The sequence below is a fragment of the Xyrauchen texanus genome, chromosome 34 (assembly GCF_025860055.1).
Source record: "Xyrauchen texanus isolate HMW12.3.18 chromosome 34, RBS_HiC_50CHRs, whole genome shotgun sequence".
Lineage (NCBI taxonomy): Eukaryota > Metazoa > Chordata > Actinopteri > Cypriniformes > Catostomidae > Xyrauchen > Xyrauchen texanus.
In genome coordinates, this window is record NC_068309.1 from 7,752,901 (window position 1) to 7,775,029 (window position 22,129).

The following is a 22,129-nucleotide window of genomic DNA, read 5'->3' on the forward strand; positions in this document are numbered from 1 at the left end:
TTTTTTTTTTTGTGGTAATCAATATTAAGCCACAAATGCTGTCGATTGAGCTTAACATGTATTGAAACCGGAATAAAAATTGAGCCGGCCAAGAATTGTTGGGAGTTATGTTTTGTTTTGCTAGAGAAAAAGTTGATTACATTGATTCATTAAAACTGATGAAGTTCAATCTATGCGTTTCATTTAACATCGTGTTTCAGATTAAAAAATGTAAGCAATGCATATGCTTACCACCAAGTGGTGCTAAAAGAACCCATGATATCATGAATTCATGTCACGTCAATTTATCACAATCTGGGTGATGTTTTCCTTGGCAAATTATGACAAAAAAACAACAAAAAAAACTCACTATGCTATTAATAATGCTAATACTGTAAAAATGCTCCAGATGTCCTTCAAAACCAATGTTTACAGTTACATTTTATTGTTAATTACACAACATTTACACATGTTTAAAAAAATCTTAAAAAGTAACACCCAGTTGGAAAAAAACGGATATTACGAATACTTTGAAATTGTAAGCATTTGACCAGACAACAAGACCATTCATAGCACTGTCCAAAGTCTCACCAATGACAGTATCAACTTCAACAACTGTGTGTGCGTTTCAGAAACATAAAAGAGAGATAAGTAACTCAACTGTAAGGCTCTTGTAAAAGTTGTTATATAAGCCTAACAAAGGAAGTACATAAAAATAGAACCACCTTGCTGTGATATCATCAACATAAGGCACTGTGTCATGTGACCTGACCAAAGAAACATCCCTTCCACAGTCTCTAAACCAATCACAGCACTGTGATACATCATTCGAAAGAGTATATCGACATTCCTTTCAATACAAATCTAATACAAATGTCCTTCTGCTTGCTTTATCTCTTCAATCATTTCTAGCTATTTGTCTCTCTTATAACTTGATGTATTGGATTGAGAGAAGGGAGAGATCACAGGTTTCCACAACGGTTCTCCTCGCTGTCTGTGTGTGTGTGCATTTGTATCAGGTGCTGGCCGTCCACAGGTGCATCTGTGTGGCGAACTGCAGTACGAAGACGATGTCGGGCCGCTGATCAGGTTCTGGGTTGATACACATACTGACCAGATCTCTGAGCTGCAACACATGCAAAATGTAGTGAGTTGACTGCCTAAACAGCATTTTTAGGCATCACAGTTTTGCTATAAGTCCATTCCAAACAGGCAACACAATTATGCTAATTTTGTTTTGGGTTTCACACAAGATCCAAAGATATATAAACAGCTCAAACCAATTAAAAACTAGTTCACCAAAGTTTTGTGTATTTTATAAACTGTTTGTTCTTTTTTCAGTGTCAAGTCATTAGCTTAGCAACATGCTAACAACAGACTCTACTGGAATCAGCTGTGAGCATTAGCCAGAGTCAGTTTGCATTAAGGCAGTGCAATATGGGCAGTGGTGGCTCAGCGATTAAGGCTCTGGGTTACTGACCAGAAGGTCAGGGGTTCAAGCCCCAACACCACCAAGACACCACTGATGGGCCCTTGAGCAAGGCCCTTGAACCTATCTGCTCCAGGGGTGCCGTATCATGGCTGACCCTGCACTCTGACCCCAGCTTAGCTGGGATATGTGAAAAATAAATAATTTCACCATGTATATGCAGAAATGTATGTATAATGTGTGACAATTGATCAATTTATTTTATTATATGGAGGAAAAAAAATCATGTTTTTTACTTATTTATACATTTTGCATTCAAACATTTCAGTGTTCAGAAACACATTTCAGGAGGGAAAATACTGTCATTGCATAAGTGATAGATGATAGTGTCAATTATTTCTTAATGCCTTTTTGTTTTTCTTTACTTTTAATTCACCTTCCCGATTTCTGGGGATTCTGCACAATGCATTCTGATCTCATCGGTGTGCAAAATACCATTCAAAATATCAAATTAAACATTACAGGATTCTTAATAAAAAATACAATTGTAGCTTGCTTTGGTTTAGTATGGAGGGCCAGTTACTCAAAATTAAATCAGTAAATAAATATTTGAAAATGTAAATAAATCTTATGAATAATGATTTTTTTTCAACAACTGAAATTAATTGTTAAGAGATGCGCCTATAAAGTAACCCTGAAAATGAAAATACACAAAGTTTGTGCTTACCTAAACAATCAACCCAAAGATAATACTAAAATGCAAACTAGTGCTAAAATTAAATGGTTGATTTAATGATTTGAAATTTATTTAAAGATTTAAATATTTATTTAATGATTTAGTAATTCAGAAATCTCACTGGCTTGCATGCAACTTTTCCTATACAAAAGAGTCATTTTTAGCACATTAATTTTGTCTAGAGGAAAAACAGAATAATGCATATTCACTATAGAAATGTACATTATTTTTCCATGACGTTTAAGATTCTATAAATTTCCATGACATTTATTTCCAGGCCTGAAAAACACAATTGAAAAATTCCCTGATTTTGGCCTTGAAGGGCGATTCAGACTAAACGCGTTCTTGCATTAAAAAAGATAGACGCAGCACAACGAGTGTCTTGACAAGTGTTTTTAAAAGTTTAAGGTCTTTGTGGTAGGGCAGAAGGCGGGGCCAGGTCATGATTCTGCACACCCGGCCCCTAATCAGGCTAATTAGACCTAGAGAGTGATAAAGGCCTACCGAAGATGGCAGAGCAAGAGAGAGAGATATTTACGGACAGCTGTCTGACACCTGTGTGTGTGTTTGTCTTTTTGGTTGAGTTTTGTATTTAACTATTATTTATATTGTCAAGCCAGTTCTCGCCCACTCTTTTTCATTAATCCCTTTACACTGGTGCCAAAACCCGGGAAGGAGGAGGGATGTGCCGTAATAGAGTCCTCGCCACTACCATCCACCCCAACGGAGCAGCCGTGGCCATCGACGACCACCGACTGCGAGCGGGGAGGGGCTCCCGGCCGACCGCCTGGAGCGGGAGAACCGCTGCCAGAGGCGGGGAGACCCTTCTGTTTCCTGAGAACATGGCTGGGCATTCCGTCCATTAGGGGCCAGAAGACTGCCTCCGATATGCCTGGGAGGCACGGCTGTCGTCCATTAGAGGGTGGAGGAGTGGCCAAGGACCAAGCTACGGCGTATCAGAGAACTGGCGAGTAAGTGTCTCTCTCTCTCTCTCTCTCTCACACTGCCGCTCCGTGTTGACCTTTCCCTCTCTTTTTAAAAATGTTTTGTTACTTTGGCACGATCACCATTAAGGCGTGTAGGTGCCACACTTTTTTTTGTTTCCCTCCCCTTGTCGCTTCCCTAATCCAGGTAGATGGGGTTGACCTGCCGGCAGATGGGACGGAAGGCACGCCCCTTCCCAGGGAAAGAGTGTGAGGGGGTGTAACGTCATGCTGGGGGCTCCCCGGCCTGAGAGAACGAGGGAGGAATGTGGCAGGGCGGAAGGCGGGACCAGGTCATGATTCCGCACACCTGGCCCCTAATCAGGCTAATTAGCCCTCGAGAGGGAAAAAGGCCAACCGGACAGCTGTCTGACACCTGTGTGTGTTTGTCTTTTTGGTTGAGTTTTGTATTTAACTATTATTTATATTGTCAAGCCGGTTCTCACCTCCTCCTTTCCTTTAACCCTCCTTACAGTCTTTTAACTTAATTCAGCATATAAAAATGCAGTGTTCCTGCTCAGGAGTCTGAAACCTAGCATATGTTTACATAGAAGAAAATAAAACAGTGCAGACAGACACAAAAATGATTTGGAGTGAACAGTCCCTTAGAAGATAGCTGCCCATGTAGACAGTATAGTGTGTGTTTGTGTATGTTTGTACCTTCTGTGAATAGTGCTCTGATGGGAGAGGTGGGTAGTCACACTGTTCGATCTTACGACACAATGAGAGCAGGTTCATCTTATCACTGTAGAAGGGGCTGTGCAGAGCTGCCATCTGAAAGTGTGGAGACATAAATATCATATATAAACCAATGTTTAATCAATAACATGTATTAGTAATAATCAGACACAACAAGACTGGCTCATCCAATCACAATGAGATCTACTGAATATATGTGTGCACCTCATACAGCAGGCAGCCCAGAGACCAGATGTCTGATTTGAAGTTGTAGCCGTTTTCATGAATCCTCTCGGGAGACATGTAATACGGAGTTCCAACTGCAAAAGAGGAATAGAGGTAAGTGCAGGTAGCCAATCAACACCTACTGGACTATAATTGAGGGACAAGCTCAGTTTTGTTACTACATTCTACAGTATGTACATGCATGATTTGTGAGTATATCTGAGTATTGGCATGCTTGAATGTACAGTAGGTGTGTCTGTATGTAGAGTACTAATTATGTGTAATGTGATGGTGTGTATATGTGTAGTTGACAATGTCCTGCACAATGTGGCATGCACTACTTCATCTAAAATGATTTTAAATAGCAGTCTTCTAATTCTAAAATAATTTCTATACATATAGTTATAGCATATAAAATATATAATTACACTTAACCCTTATACATTCATACTGTATATCAGTGTTTCTTCAACTAAAGGCACTTTCATGGGCCAGAGGTTGATTTTTATTAAAACAAACAGATTTTAAAAGTTTTTATTTTTGTGATATAAAGGTCACATTAAAACTGACTTTAAAACTTTTTACCATCATTAATTGTTGGTATATTTAAAATGCCTTTTATGTACAGATTTGACATTTTTAGACTTGTCCCAGACCTAGAATATCTATATCTTTTCAAATCCATTATAAAAACGCATAATATTACATGGTTAAAACTGTGATTATCTGTACAAAGAGTGAAATAAACATAAACTATTTATAAGCTGACTATGTAGAAATTATTTCTGTCAATTGTTCAAAAAATTTATGACTGTCCCACAATTGTGGTGTCTTTTCCACCACACCAAACAATTTTCCCCATAATTTCCCCCAAAAGTTAGTGTACTTGTTAACCAAGTCAACAAAATTGTCAGTAAAAAGCAAGTGATTTTTTGAAGAAAATCAAGGTAAACATCAATTGAGAGCAGAATATTTTTCTCGTTATATATACAGGCTGATGCCGCTAGTCTTAAAGATACAGTACAGATTTAGCATGTGTTCTACATATCAATGCAAATACCTGTAAATAGTACAAAATATGCAAGTAAACAATTGAAATGTAACAAAAATACACACAGATGAGCCAAAACATTATGACCACTCACAGGTGAAGTGAATAACATTGATCATCTCCTAACAAGGCAACATGTCATAATCCCCAATGCAATAAAAGCCTTTATTGGAACCAAGCTGCCAAAATGCCCCATTCTCTACTTCCGCAACATCCCTACGTCACTTGGGGTACTCATCATTTCAAGATGGCCTCTAGAGCAACAGCATCAATGGCTATTTTAAAATCATCTCACCCATGGCCCCGCCTACTGGTGCTCACTTGGTTTGTAAACAGAGGCAGAAGGACAAAAGGCCTACTGTTTTGGGCTAACTACTCCTCAACACGAAAGGGGACCCATCTGGACCACATGTACTACACAGGCGTCTTTGACTGTTGTCATCTCTCTGGCATGCTTTTAAAATACACGGTGTCATGTTTCATCTCTGAAGAGAAGATGCGTTTCATCAGCTGCTGTGGCTCCTATTGCTTTGTTGCTTAAAGTTGCCATGAAATGAATATTCACCCTATCTATTTTCTAAATGCATGTTATTGATCTTATTGTGAAAGATGCATCCATGAATATGTTTTTTTTTTACCTCGTAATCTTTAATCACAATGTTATAACTCGATTTTCAGTTAAACAACAGACTTCTCTCTGGTGACGTATACAGGACTTCTCCATTATTTAGTCAGCTTAAACCCTGCCACTTTCTTATAAATACCACAACCTTGCATAGAGTTGAACAAAGCATCAATCGCATGTTGGTGAAGATGGCAAGATGTATTTTCATCTGTTTTCCTTCAAAACTCATTAACTGTGACAATTCCTTAGTTTTATGACTGCTTCATCAGATGCACACATGTGCATCTTTACAAACCTAATGGTCTTTGACCATTAGGTTTGTAAACCAAACTTCCTCGGATACAGGTAAGCTGGATTGAATTTACATGTGAATGAGAAGATGTATTCGAGACATTTCACATCTGAATTGCTGAGGTGATCACTAATGAATACACCGCTTTGGATGCCTCTGGAGTTTATTTATATTTTTTAATGCAGTTATCTTGGGATGCACAGCACCTGTAAGTGTTTTTTCCTTTATATTTAGTGTAAAGTGATTCAAAATGTTAAAACATGGTTATCATTTACTCACTCGTTTTCAATGGCTAAAGCCTCTTCGTAAGCAAAAACAGCGATGTTCTTGTGCGTTTATGTTGTTAGTTTGTTAATAAATGTGTTGAGATCAATTTCACAGATAACAACTCCTATAAACTCTTCACAATTAAAGCCTCCCGTTACTTTGTTATTTCAGTGACTTAACATGACTCCTCAGATGGTGCTTAAACAAATGTGTGTGGCCTGAGGTGGTCTTCACTTCAAAATTCCGCCTTAAGACCAAGACGTATCAAGTGTAACAATATATGTGACCATAGTATAGTTTAATTTAGTTAAGTTAGAAACAAAATGGAAAAATTAGCCTAATCGGTGTAAGCTAGGTTAGCTCCTGCGGTACCATAAGCTACACACATATAAATATGTATATGTACAGTGAGGAAAATAAGTATTTGAACACCCTGCTATTTTGCAAGTTCTCCCACTTAGAAATCATGGAGGGGTCTGAAATTGTCATCGTAGGTGCATGTCCACTGTGAGAGACATAATCTAAAAAAAAAAATCCAGAAATCACAATGTATGATTTTTTAACTATTTATTTGTATGATACAGCTTCAAATAAGTATTTGAACACCTGTCTATCAGCTAGAATTCTGACCCTCAAAGACCTGTTAGTCTGCCTTTAAAATGTCCACCTCCACTCCATTTATTATCCTAAATTAGATGCACCTGTTTGAGGTCGTTAGCTGCATAAAGACACCTGTCCACCCCATACAATCAGTAAGAATCCAACTACTAACATGGCCAAGACCAAAGAGCTGTCCAAAGACACTAGAGACAAAATTGTACACCTCCACAAGGCTGGAAAGGGCTACGGGGAAATTGCCAAGCAGCTTGGTGAAAAAAGGTCCACTGTTGGAGCAATCATTAGAAAATGGAAGAAGCTAAACATGACTGTCAATCTCCCTCGGACTGGGGCTCCGTGCAAGATCTCACCTCGTGGGGTCTCAATGATCCTAAGAAAGGTGAGAAATCAGCCCAGAACTACACGGGAGGAGCTGGTCAATGACCTGAAAAGAGCTGGGACCACCGTTTCCAGGGTTACTGTTGGTAATACACTAAGACGTCATGGTTTGAAATCATGCATGGCACGGAAGGTTCCCCTGCTTAAACCAGCACATGTCAAGGCCCGTCTCAAGTTTGCCAATGACCATTTGGATGATCCAGAGGAGCCATGGGAGAAAGTCATGTGGTCAGATGAGACCAAAATAGAACTTTTTGGTCATAATTCCACTAACCGTGTTTGGAGGAAGAAGAATAATGAGTACCATCCCAAGAACACCATCCCTACTGTGACGCATGGGGGCGGTAGCATCATGCTTTGGGGGCGTTTTTCTGCACATGGGACAGGGCGACTGCACTGTATTAAGGAGAGGATGACCGGGGCCATGTATGGCGAGATTTTGGGGAACAACATCCTTCCCTCAGTTAGAGCATTGAAGATGGGTCGAGGCTGGGTCTTCCAACATGACAATGACCCGAAGCACACAGCCAGGATAACCAAGGGGTGGCTCTGTAAGAAGCATATCAAGGTTCTGGCGTGGCCTAGCCAGTCTCCAGACCTAAACCCAATAGAGAATCTTTGGAAGGAGCTCAAACTCCGTGTTTCTCAGCGACAGCCCAGAAACCTGACTGATCTAGAGAAGATCTGTGTGGAGGAGTGGGCCAAAATCCCTCCTGCAGTGTGTGCAAACCTGGTGAAAAACTACAGGAAACGTTTGACCTCTGTAATTGCAAACAAAGGCTACTGTACCAAATATTAACATTGATTTTCTCAGGTGTTCAAATACTTATTTGCAGCTGTATCATACAAATAAATAGTTAAAAAATCATACATTGTGATTTCTGGATTTGTTTTTTTAGATTATGTCTCTCACAGTGGACATGCACCTACGATGACAATTTCAGACCCCTCCATGATTTCTAAGTGGGAGAACTTGCAAAATAGCAGGGTGTTCAAATACTTATTTTCCTCACTGTATATATATCTCACCCTACCCACGACAGACATTCCTGGAGTTTAGTTGGCTCTAAAAAGAGTAGCACGGTGGTATGGGTGTGTTTGTGTCCACTGCAAACTCGCATTCAGATCTGCCACCGTTATGCTAATCGCCAATCAACAACCAATGGATAAACTCAAATCCCCACCCTATATTTTCTTTCTTGTTCGATAAGCTGTTTCACTCCGAAATAAGTCACAATATGGAAGACGATCAAACAAACTGTTTGTTCGCCTAACAGTGCTATTTTAATTGTTGGTATAAGTAAACACACACTAGACGGACGTCTTTGACCATTAGGTTTGTTTCTGGCAATGTGCACCTCAGTGAGGGAAGATAAACTGGATGTGTGCATCTTATGAAGCAGTCATAAAACTAAGGAATTGTCACAGTTAAAGTATATGGGGCAGTTAAAAACACTATAGGACCCAGTCAAAAATGTAAGTGAACAATTCCATTCATTAATATTTCAAATGTAATGACTGTTTATGATGCTGACACGCTGTCTACACTGGGCGCATCCGTTGATGTGACGTGGCGCAAAGGCTTGAGGCTGTCTACACCGGGTACATCGACGCAAACTTTCTGTGTTGTTGGCAATAGTAGCGCCAAATGGATCGGGACAACTGTTTGTTTACTGTTGGAGTGAGACGCCACAACATAAACATTGATTATAGTGTCCGGTGTAGACAGGGTGTGAGTGTTAACAGTTGTGCTTGAGATAAATAGTGTAATATATTTGGATGCAATGTGTTGGATGTGCATTATGTGTAAACCGTGAAATGTACATTTCTAATGTTTTGGTGGTTGTTTATTTTCTTCCGATTGAGTTTAAAAAAATGGCTGAATTTGAGGGCCTGCACGCTGTTAGCCAATCATACAAAGGGCATATTCATTGAAGTTTAAAGGAGGAGCTGAGGCAAAAATCAAGCTTTTCAGAAAGATGGTCAGAGACAGTTTGGAAAATTATCATATATTAAAAAATTATTTTATATTGTAACAGAAATGTACCCATATGAATTGAAATACGAATCAAATCAAGATCGGAATCCAATTGAATCGAGAGCTTGTGAATCTTCAAATAGAATCGGGAAATCTGTATCAATACCCAGCCCTACTGGATATTGTTAGAGAAATTAGTGAAAGTGTGATGTGTTGAAGTGCCCTAAGTTAAAGAACCACCAATACATGTTTTTGTCAACTGTTTGTTAGTAGTCTTTGGTCAATATTTGTCAGCTACCCATATCTGAGTGTTTCCAAGTACATGTGTATGTGGTTGATGGATAGTACCAAGAGAATGTGCTGCAGTGGTTTTGGAGCTAAAGAATCGACCCAGTCCAAGGTCACCCAGTTTCACCTCTCCAGTAGCTGTGATGAATACGTTGGCTGGTTTTATATCTGAAACACACACACATTTGGAAAGAAACCCAATATCTGTTTAGACACACACTGTTGCTAAATTCTTACAAATCAGAGCACACTAATAAAGGGTGAAGTGAGTACAAAACAAAGACATTTCGATTGTGTGTATACCTCGATGCATGACTCTACGGGAGTGCATGTGTTCCAGTGCACTGCAGAGCTGCACGAAATACTTCCATATTGTTCTCTCTGGAATCAGTCTTTGTTTCTTCTTAAAATACTTCACAAACACAAACACACACATTGTGAATTACTTTTTACTCAATCAGCTTTATCTTAATACACATAGTGCATATGCCAATCTGATAACATTTGGCAGACTCTCAGGTTGATTTCCTCAAGCAGGGCATTTTCCTGGATCAACATATATTGTTGTTCCTAGGACAACAATCCTATTCACAGCCATAATCCTAACCCTAAAATCAGAGCAATAATCCTTTGATAGGAATGTTGTTCCAGGCCTTAACAACTACACCAACTCAACCCTTTCCAAGATCAACAAAGGATGTTGATCCAGGAACACGTCTTACTTGTGTAAATCACGTTAAGCCTCAACAGATATACCCCTAAACAGAACGATTTCGCTATCCAACAAAGCATCTGGGGAGCACTACTCTGTTCTGGGATCTTTTTATTAAGCTAAGGGGCTGTTCAGACCGAATGTGTTCTTGCATTTTAAAAATGTCGATGGAATACAGCTGTCTCAAAAGTTTGTCTTAAAAACATGGCGCTCTTGCACAAGACTCTGAAGTATAATCAAGATGTGACGCAACAGTCATACACGTCCAACTAGCACATGCTTGCATAGAAAAAACATTGAAAAACAGCACAGATGGAAGGAAAATAACATTTAGTGTGAACGGCCCGGCCCCTTTGAGTGTACTTAAAAGCCTAATTGTGTTCTCTGTGTTCTAAAAAATTATGAATTTCTCATGTCATTTCTTGTTTATCTTTTAAGAATTCCTAATTTTCCCCCTTCCATTCTTCTAGATAATCATTATATCTGGTCTCCATTATACCTGGGGGAGCCACATGATAGGGGAGGCATGGGGTGGCTTTAGTTCCAAAAGGTTGAGAACCTCTGTTCTAGACGATAATAACTGTTACCAGACTGTCATTGTGAATAACAATCTTGTCCTTAAAGGTATAGTTCACCCAAACATTCTGTTATCATATACTCACCCTCATAAGGGTTTGTAAATGGGTGAACTATCTGTTTAAGCGAGTTGCCTAAATAAAGATAAATAAATACATAAAAATACACAGACAAACAGACACTGGGACAGAACTAGGAATGGCCAAAAGAGGGGTAAGGCCAGGTGAGAGGAGGGGTCAGATAAGGGGTGGGGCAAAGTAATGAGTCACATGAGACTGACCTTGATCATCTGAGAGAGGTCACCAGCATCAGCTAACTCCAGAACAATATTCAACTCGTGATCTTCAATAAATGAGTCCAGATACTTTATAACGTTTGGATGGTTCAGTTGCTGCAGGAATAGAATGGAAAAGAAAAATCACAAAAATTCACTCATAGACACACACGTTTGACAATTTTAAAAGCAAGTGCTGCTAACCTTTAGCAAGTCGATCTCTTTTATGCAGTCTTGTCGGGATTTAGCATCCATCATTTCAAAGATCTGCAAAAACAACACAATATTACAACAAACACACACCCTCATATGAAAGCACAACATCTCTACCTGGAATTCTAACTCTGGAAATGTTGAATACATGTGTGCAAGTGAGATTAAAACCATTTTCACACTTGAGTTGCTTTCCAAAGAATGGAATCTGTTTCAAAACAACTCAAAGAACTGTGATTTAAGATGCTGATAGACTGAACACAGCCATCAATGATTTGGAGTTTCTAGGCTCAATGCTTGGAATACTAGCGTATTGCTTATTCAGAGTATAAACTGCATACAATAATTTTTTAAATAGCATGTGAAACAGTCTGCAGTATTTAATTAGCAGTATGCTATACTGTTGTCACATGACCTCACCATGTTGCATGTGTAATTCACCGAATGGCATCGAGTTCTTGGATATTAAAATGGTTTTTAAGCAGTTTTATCCAAAGAGTATATGTGTAAACATTACTTTTGCAAATCCGATCAAATAATGCACAAAAAAAGAAATGTTATAAATCACTGGTTGATATTATTGCTGGTTCATTCAATCCACTGAAAACGGAAGGTCTAATCAAACACTTTGCATTAGGAAAATGATACATCATGCAGTGTGTTATGGTTCTAGACAGGGCTGGAATGGGAAGATTAATCGGCCTGGGATTTTACATGGCAACTGGCCCAAAATTTGTGTTCGCCGTCCTTTTCTGCATATCGCGGCACCATTTTGTGGTCCGTTCTGCATAACGCGCCGGCTCATGTCACACTCGATCCTTAAATTTTTTAATTCCCTGATATTTCCAGGTTTTCAATCATAATTGGAACTCTGGTGGTACTGAAGGTCACATGGGGATTCCATGCAAACAGTAAATTCACACTGTGCACGGTGTACTTTCTGCAAAAATAATACAAATGAAGCTCATGTTTATTAAAATGTGTGCTTAAATATATGATTCGGATCACCTGTACTTTCTTCAGTGCCAGCTGTTGATTGTCCAGTAGACATGTGGCTTTAAAAACCTCACTGAACTGCCCACATCCAATCTTTTTCTCGATGCGGAAGTTGGACAGCATAGAGAAGTATCCATATGTGCCCATCATGTTCCTCTGAGACAGACAGAGAAAGGGGAACAGAAAGAGACAGTGAGTGAGAGTCATTACTAATGTGCGGCTTTGTCAGCATTACAGAGGATGATTCATAAAAGACTCTTTGTGCAGTTGACAAGTGTAATTCCAATGTTTGCCCACGTGAGCTCAACCCTGTGCCAACAGCTGCATGTCTGCATGTGTGGGCAGTATGTGTGTGTGTGTGTTCATACCTGGTCGCTCTGTACCGGCACTGTGTAATTTTTATTCTGATTCTGAAAGCTGTTATGTTCCATAATGGCGTTCCAGACCTACAGACAGACACAAAGAACATGGAGTCAATCATGCAAATGACCAGTGTACTCTGTTTTTTTGTGCTTTATTAAAAGCACTGTTGGATTTCCAGATGGCGTCTTTGTTTGATATAACTGTAGTTTTCCTGAAATAACCACTGAACAAAGCCTGGTGTCAAACAAACAGCTGTCAGTGCATCAAAACAGCTGTGAATTAGAACAGAACCATTAACTAGTCGTGTTTGTGAAGACAAGCATCTCTATTACTATAGAGGTCAACAGTGCCCGCCCACTCTTTCAGAAGTATTTTACCCATTATATTTTCCATAGGGATTTCATAAAATCAAGTTTCTAAAGTTCAAATCTATGAACCAAACCAACCAGGTGAATCACAATAATAATTTGATTTGAAGAAAAAGACTATTTGAAAATCAGATAAAAAGACAAAGATGCATGACTGTACTTAAATGAGGGAATAAACTTCAGTCCCATGAAGCAGAGGCAAAAGACGTTATCAAATTAAAAAACTATGGAAAAATTTAAAACTATTATATTATAAAAAACTATTGATTTAAAGTCATTGATTATAAGTATAATATCAGTATATTTAAAGTAATCTATTACTCGTTTTTTTTATGTTGTAAAATACTCGACTACAAACTTACTCTAAATGCCCATCCCAACTAGCAGTTAGCCAGATTAACATAGCAACTGCATAGCAACACACTACAACCACTTTGAACACTGCAACCTTTGTACAGCCAAGCACCACTCCGAAAATGTAAAAACATGGTTAACTGCAACACTACCTTTTATTTTCCTTATCATTAAAAATTTGAAAATTATTTTTTTAAATAGGTTAAAAAGTGAGCCATTTTAGTCTGAAAACAGGCATTTTAATATAAAGTAGCAGAGAAAAAATTACAAATAATTGCATGTCATTTGATTAAGACTCACTATATATGCAATTAAACAACAAAAACTCTTACAAAGATAAATGTAGGTGCACTAAATAAATAACTTCACTGTAAAGAGATTTTACAGCCAATACATTTAAAACGATGTACACTCACATTAGATGAAGACTCCAGTCATAGTCACAGTTGCCAACTAAAAGCTGTTCTGCATAAGGGAACAGATGACATCCGAATACTACTCACTTTATCTCGGTAAACCCCCCCCGTAACTGACACTTTCAGTTGTGCAAGTTGTGCAACACACACACACACACACACACACTTACACAACATCTCTGTCTCTTATCACCCACTTGTATCTACTGTAATGTTTTTCCTTAATACCTACACTCAAAATAATGAGGGAAATTCTTAGGAACTATTCAAGACAAAAACGAATCACATCACAGATCAAAAGATAAAACCTTTGTGGGTTGATGTGTCCATCATGTTACTTCTAGAGAACATTGCAAACATGCTCTATGCACACAAAAGTGAATTGTGAAATTCTTAAAAAATACATTTATGTGTGTGCGTGTGTGGGTCAGGTTTTGCCAACAATATGGGGACCAAATGTCTCCACAAGGATAGCAAAATCTAAAAATCACCTGGAGTACGAGGAAAATGGCCTTTTAAACATACTAAATAATATTGTAATAATTAAAAAAAAGAATGCTAAATGTTTATCTAAGGGTTAGGTGATATAAAATATCATAAGCTCGGTATAAAAAAAATTAAATCAATAGAAAGTCTCTATCGTGATAGAATAACCAACATGAGTCAGTGTTTACATATGTGCGCTGTCTTCAAATCATGTGTACTCTTCCGCGCTGTAGGCTACGAACAACTCCTGTTTTATTTTTTTTTAAAACTCCAGACAAACCTATTGACCCACATTCGTACACACACAAACACAAATGACTGTACACAGCCCTGTTCCTGTCACAATCCATGTCTTCAAGGCATAGTAAAATGTAATTAGCGAATGGAATGATTATGTTAGCGAAAGAGTGAGCAAGTTTTTAAGTGTGCAAATCTAATTCGGTCTTAAAGGGATAGTGCACCGAAAAATGAAAACGCTGTAATCATTTACTCACCCTCATTTCATTCCAAATCAATATGACTTTCTTCTACTGAACACAAAAAATGAATGTTTGACATTTGGGGGCTTGCCCTTTGGCATGCCCTATCTCCCATTGGACATATTTGGAATGGCTCAACAACAACAGATTTCCCTTATGGCATGACTGTTAGTGCATTGAGTCAGCACAGTTCAATCCCCATTCAAAAAGGAAGTAGTCACGTTTGTTTAAACAATCACGAGCTTGACAAGGAGGCTGCATTTTTATCCCTAACGTGGCAGGGGATAAAACTGCCACGTTAGGGATGCCACGTTTGTCTCTACTAATGGTTATGGTTAGATTTAGGTTTTGGTTGGAGGGTAGATTAAATAAATTAAGCATTTATCTTCATTATTTTACACCCTGTTCAGCTGAAAACAATTATTTTTATAACTGGCTTCTGGTGGCCTCTCCTGGATATAAAAGGATCTCACACTTGTTTATATGCTCTGAAACACTTCAGAAGTGTTTCAGAGCATATAAATAGGTAGTGTAATATAGCGGTCAACATTTACCGATTTCGGCTAAACAAAAATCGGCACACACTTGCCGAATTTTATGTGAGATCAGGCTGGGAACAACATGAGGTTGAGTAAATGATGGAAGCATTTCCATTTTTGGGTGGTTATTATGTACATTTATTTGCATTGTCTTTTTTTTTTCAAAAATGCAACAACACAGCAAACAGCTGTATTCTACAAGCTATACATTATACACAGTAAATTATTGAGTGGTGTATGTATGTGAAGTAAAGGAGAAACATAAATAAAGTTATGAGTAAATGTGAGTAGTATTGCTGAATACTACAGTATTATATTGAAATGTATCACACTACAGGAATCATAACTGAATTCCCCATAAACAGAAAATGCAATTTCACTCTGTCTCTCTCTAACAGACACATATATCTCATATCTTTCCTGTAAAATGATATAAAAACAAACAAGTCAGGTTTGCAGAAAAAAAAGGAGGAGGGGAAGGAGAGGGCGGTTCTGTACCAGTTTCCTTCCATTCATGTGAAGAAAAATGCAGAGAAAGAATTCTATCCTACTGTCTGCAACACTGTCCCACTTTAAAGCTGATGTCTGTCATTTTTTATATGTAAAAAATTATTTCTCGCATCCCACCTTGATATGCAGTACTGTAACTGTAACTGTAAGTTAGCCATATGTAGGTTGATTTCACCTAAAGGTTTAACACTGTGGCTGTGTGGCGCTATGAAAAAAATCTTCTGTCTGGCTGAGCAAATTGTATATCCCGACACAGCAACACTGGCTCAGCCAGTCATGTGAGTTTGGGGCCGGACTATCCGTTTGTACAATTAATGGAAGAATCTCTTTTTTGCAATTCTATTTGGTTATGCTAGTGGCGTAGAAATTAGACTCTGACAAACACGCATGTAGACATGCAACACATGATTCAAATACACACCACTGCATTCATTTCATAAACCAAACACACTTAGACACACTATCAGAATCAGAATCAGCTTTATTGCCAAGTATGCTTACACATACAAGGAAGTTGTCTAGGTGACAGGAGCTACAAGTCAACAACAATACAAACAATACCAAAAACAGCAGCAAGACATAGGTAATTAAAAACAAAAAAGAACACAAAATAAATAATTATACATATACGTACATACACTCACCTTCATACATACCCACATACACACACGTAGTGCAAATCTAATACAATCAGTTATATAAAGAACAAAAAACTGTATATTATGTACAAAACTGTATATTATGTACTACATCATTTAGTGTGAAAACTTAAACTGTAAATGGTTTGAAGGTGTGAATGTCACCAATACTTCGAAAGCTAATTCTAGCATTTCTAATTATAATCTACACAGAAGTTCCATCAAAATGGCTAGTTAGGTTAGTCATAGCATGCTAGTCTACAACTTACTACATTTGAAGTTTATACAGTATGGATGCTGTGCACACACAGTTTTCCAAAATTGCACTAATGTGTTCATTCATTTCCACTGTGATGAGTGAACTGGAAATATAAGTCAGGATTTTTCACATCTCAGTTAAGAAAATTTATTAAAATGCGATATAAGTATTTTTATTACTGTAATGATAACTGGGCACTACTCACTGAATTAATAAAGTGACATAATAAGGGCATATTATGTTATTAGGGCTTGACATTAACACTCGCCCACCTGCCAGATGCGGGTAAAAATCATCAGTGGCGGGTAAATCCGTCACTCTTACTAGCCAATTTGGCGGCTGACATTTTCAGGGTTTTTTCCCTTTCGTGTCCCCGAAGCAGGTTAAATTATATACATCTTGGGTTATTGCTTCATAAGCACGAATTATTCTTCTCATCTGGAAACGCATGTGCATCTTTTGCAATTCAATAAAAAAAGTGATTTATGATTAAGGAAAACAATAGCAGTGGTCTTGAGGAAGTGTCCTGCAAGAGATTTGAGTTCTTTATGTTCCTCTAACTTCTGTTTTATGTGCTTGTTTCCGCCCGATAAAACACTACCGATCCAACCACAATCAGAACACCAAAAACCCCCATCACTTTTTCACAATCTCTACACCAAAACCCCCTAAGTGCGCACGGAAACACACACACACACACACACACACACACACACGCATGCATAGAGATTGCATTTGATTCGGTGATAGAAGCCCACATTACAACTGCATCATGTTTTATCATAGAAATTTTGACTTCAAGACTATGCGTAGATTTGTTTGGCACTGATCACCTCTGCCCTCCATGAACAACATAAGTCATACAGTTCATTTATAACTAAATATGATAAATATAAATATGATAATTGGGTAATTGACAACAGAGTCATGTGGTGTGACTTGCCATACTTCATCTAAACCTTTTTAAACAACTTTTAGATAATTAAACTATAATAGTTGCGGATTTATGATTTCTTATTAATTGAAAGACTGCATTAAATATTTGTACTTAAATTATTATTATTATTTTTTTTTTCATGCTGCAGGACTATTCAAGTGAACTTAAAAAAGCTAAAATGTCGTAAAAAAAAAAAAATACAAAAATACAACAAAAAAAAACGTTTAACTTTTAAAACATTTTTAACATAAGGCGGTATTTCTACCTGGTCTACACCATACAGAAATCTTATATGTGACAACATATGCAGAACACACATACAAAATATATGTTCATATTTGGTTTTCATTTATATAATATAAAAAGTCACATGCTCATAAATATAAGCGACGTATATTTCAAAATACTACAAAAATAGTAGTTTTCATATATTTCAATATATTTCATATATTCTTCCCAAATACATGTACGTATATGCCTACATACACTGCCTGGCATACTAGCATACTCTAATATTTCATTGGACTGCCTTTAGCTTTGATTACGGCACGCATTACGTTTAAGAGTTGCATTAGGTTTTGGCCGAGATCTTATATCGAAGATGGGAGAGTCGAACTACTCCGTAAAGTCTTCTCCAGCACATCCCAAAGACTTTCAATGGGGTTAAGGTCAGGACTCTGTGGTGTCCAATTTATGTGTGAAAATTATTTCTCATGCTCCCTGAACCACTCTTTCACAATTTGAGCCCAATGAATCTTGGCATTGTTGTCCTGGAATATGCCCATGCCTTCAGGGAAGAAAAAATGCATTGATGGTATAACCTGGTCATTCAGTACATTCAGGTGACTTCTTTTTTTTGCCGCATAAAGTTGCTGAGACTAGACCTGACCAACTGAAGCAACCACACTACATCCAAAGGCTTGTACAGTGGACACTATGCATGATGAGTGCGCTTCCCTTCTTATCCTGACGCGCCCATCGCTTTGGTATAGGGTAAATCTGGACTCGTCGGACCACATTAACTTTTTCCATTGCTCCACAGTTCTCGTCGCATTGTGCGTGTGGAAATGCTCTTACTTTCACTATTAACTAACGGCAACAGTTAGGGTTAAATTAATTGTTGTCAGATGAAATACAATAATCACTGCAATAATGATCCAATCATAGGCTCTTAAGTATCTGCTTATTTAAAGCTTTTATTTATTTATTTATATATTGATCAGGCCCGCGACCCTGTACACAGGATAAGCGGTTGACGATGGATGGATGGATGGATATTGATCAGGCAGTGTATATTTAAATTAGATGTATGTATGGGAACCCTTAAAATTACTTTTGTTGATGTAACCTCATGTAACAATTTTTTTAAGTGTACTTCCATATATATTTTCACCTAAAATATTATTGTTAAGAAAAAAGAACACTAGCCCATTTCTTTTGGGGCCCTTTACCTTAATACGTCATGGTGCAATTGTATTTAGAGCGGCTACGTCACAGACGAGTAGCTATCACGGGCAAAAGAGACACTTTGTGCACCAAAACACGTGAATAGATACAAACAAACACTCACTGTGGGCGGAGTCAAAATGCAGCAGTTCCCCTTATAAAATGAACCCCCAACCACTCTACAATACTATCATACACATCATTTTTATAATAAAAGTTACTATGATATAACATCAGTTGATATCATAGATGAGTCATTATCATATGCTAATGATTATTTAAAGTTGTGTCGTATATTTGCATATATTATCGAAGCGTTACTGTCGCATTGCACAGGCTGAATGTGGGTGTTCCCGTTGTGCTGAGTATCGAATAGCATTTCTAAGCTTTAAAGTTTCCTTTATATTTCTTATTGTCTCTTTGTAGTAGCATTTTTTAAATGCAATATGATTGTTTAGGCTTTGTAATGCGCATATGGATAGACGTATGAAGCATAATTAGGCCCTATCTGTATTTGAGTTAAGAAAACACGTTCAGTTGCACGAACTTTCAATACACTTTCCTCTGCTCCATATTTGAAACACACGATCAAATATACATTGCAATGAGCATAAGACGTGACGTAATCCATGTGCAATACTTTTCGTAGCATATCTTCTATAACTACATAAGAATGGTTGTTTTCCCGCAATGTCTTCATTTAGATCCTCTCACTCTTTCCTTTTCTCTTTAGAGCGCTACACTAATATTATTTGCACATAAGCCAAGTCAACCCCACGCGTAATTTGGCACGATCTTCCTCGTGCAAACATTTTGCAACTAATACGCCGTATCGCGAGGGGTGCGCAAAATGTCACGAGCATCGAGTTTTAAACAAATTGGGTTAAAAGTCACGCAGTAGTTCCACTTACCTCTCCAGCACGGTGCTTGAGACATTTACAGGGCAGAATTTTTTTGAGAAGCCCCTTCGATCATCATCCAGACACCCGATTCACTCGTGTCCCGTCCACGCAAGTTTGAGTCACACCCCTTGCATCACATGGCTGTGCTCTCTGGCCAGAGCAAAGCATCTTATTTTGTGTTTCCTTTAGTTATGAGACTCAACAAAAAAAGTTTTTGGCATTTAGAGATCATGCTTTGGTGCATAAGGAATACAATACAAATTAATAATATATTACTATGATATTACATGTTACTTTTTAAATTATGAATATATTTATAATTTTAAATATTATTGTGTATTATTTTTAATAACGATAACTATAATAATAAGTCATATATATGATAATACATTATTTAAATACAGTAACAACAACAATAATAATAATCATAAAATCGTAATTTTATACTTAAAGTATGATGTCAATAATTTGAATATTTAAATGTGTTTATATTATATAATATATTGGGTTGTTGCTATTGTATTACTCCACGCATTTGGTATCACAGAAAAGTAAAGGATGTTCTCTTAAAAATATTAATATATTAATATTATATTAATATATTCATATTATTACTATTATTAAGTTTATATTTACAGTAATATTATTACTAATTAATATAAATATCAGTACTATTTAAAGGTGTAATATGTAAAATCTTTCATGTAATATTTGCCTTTTTTTCCCAATGTGTGAACAGCTTGTAACACAGCTTAAAAAAATGAGCCCTTCCCGGACTTCCTATGTTCCTATTAAAGCCTGTAGACTGATTTTCATGCAAAGGGAGCAGGTCGCTTTTGCTGAGAAAATCCAAAGGATGCGCCTTGCTTCAGACAGTAGCTTCTCTTCTCCTATTCAACAGCATCAACAGACAGTCTGCAACACTAGGTAACGTTATCTTAGAGATGGAATCCAGCAAACGTCCGGCTCCCCTTACAACACCGACTCCTATAAAAACTCAGGGTAAGCAACAAAAAACAAACAAACAAACTAACAAACAAAAAACTTGTATCTACTGAATCCCACCTGGCTTAGCGGGAACGTGATCCTGGTCGAGTGAAGACTAGAGTGAACATCGGCAGGGCATTTGATTCCTGGAGGGACCTTTGTTCGGTTTTGGGGATCAAAACCGGCCCTGAATTGGCGTTCTTCTTACAGGACAGGTAACCTTACATATCTGCAAAGTATATGAAATATAGTTCCATAAGGACTGATCTGTGCACTTGATCTTGCCTTCTAACGCAGACGAATTGCAAGCTACCTTGCTTCGTAAAATTCAAATATTTTCAACGATCTTCTCTTTATACTAAAAGTCAGGTTAATGTCAATGTTAATCTGTAATTACTCAGCAAAGTAAACTGCAATAATACATGAAATTAATGCTAGACAATGTTCAAGATAATGCAAAAAGCTCCATTCATTAGTGTAACATAACTTGGTTATACAGAAAATATATACATTCTGTTATTATAAAACAACAGTGCATCAATACTGATTTGTTTCAACATATTTATAATGCACAGTCTATTTTAAAAAACAGCTACTGTCATCATCCACCAAAGTTAGCTAACAGCTATTGATAAAGCTGGCTAGCTAGCCAACGCCGACATAGGCTATTGTATAAATGCAGTCAATGTATCATACAAAGAAAAGTATTACTTCAAACTACAGTCTTGCATAGTCAGCCCTGTTCCAGCACTGGAGAGTCAAATATAATATGCAGGGTACGTTTACACGACAACGCTGTACTAAAAGCGGAAAAGTTTTTCCTTTGCTTTTTTGAAAAGTATATGCCCGTTTACACGGATCCTCGAAAATGACTAAAAACGCTGTATTATGCATGCCAGGCCAGTAGTTGGCGATGTCACTTTTTAAAGAAACACTACGTTCCTGCACACATAAGCATTCTTCCACAGAGCGGTGAATACAAACAATGAAGATAGCAAAAGCATTGAGCAATTTTGTCTGGACGGACGATGTGTCACGATTCCCTTGTTGTCTGCCCTGTGTTTCACTAGTCTATGTCAAAAACTACACTTCCCACAATTCCCGGCCCTCATCACTGCCAGCCCCGTGTCATTGTTCTCACCTGATT

General features: G+C 37.7%; 1 protein-coding gene across 2 annotated transcripts; it reads right to left on the reverse strand.

Moving 5' to 3' along the window:
* Positions 1-397: 397 nt before the first annotated feature.
* On the reverse strand, positions 398-20,114 carry nek6 (NIMA-related kinase 6). 2 transcript variants are annotated; one of them, XM_052104114.1, is made up of 10 exons: positions 20,005-20,114; positions 12,667-12,744; positions 12,311-12,454; positions 11,294-11,356; positions 11,096-11,206; positions 9,831-9,939; positions 9,588-9,695; positions 4,031-4,125; positions 3,788-3,901; positions 398-1,105 (listed from the first exon to the last, which is right to left on the reverse strand). In XM_052104114.1, the coding sequence occupies exons 2-10, from the start codon at positions 12,727-12,729 to the stop codon at positions 995-997; spliced, it is 918 nt and encodes a 305-aa protein (XP_051960074.1). In that variant the 5' UTR covers positions 12,730-12,744; positions 20,005-20,114; the 3' UTR covers positions 398-994. The 2 variants fall into 2 exon arrangements, with proteins under 2 accessions (XP_051960074.1, XP_051960075.1); XM_052104115.1 differs by lacking the exon at positions 20,005-20,114 and adding an exon at positions 13,800-13,877.
* Between the last annotated feature and the right edge of the window lie 2,015 nt (positions 20,115-22,129).

Bases quoted from the DNA above. Each gene is read 5' to 3' on its own strand.
- nek6 (XM_052104114.1), bottom strand. From the start codon at position 12,729: ATGGAACATAACAGCTTTCAGAATCAGAATAAAAATTACACAGTGCCG. The intron at 11,207-11,293 runs GTTAGCAGCACT...CTATTCCTGCAG, and splicing joins AAGAGATCGACTTGCTAAAG to CAACTGAACCATCCAAACGT. The intron at 4,126-9,587 runs GTACTATCCATC...CCTCTTTTGCAG, and splicing joins CACTGCAGCACATTCTCTTG to TTGGAACTCCGTATTACATG.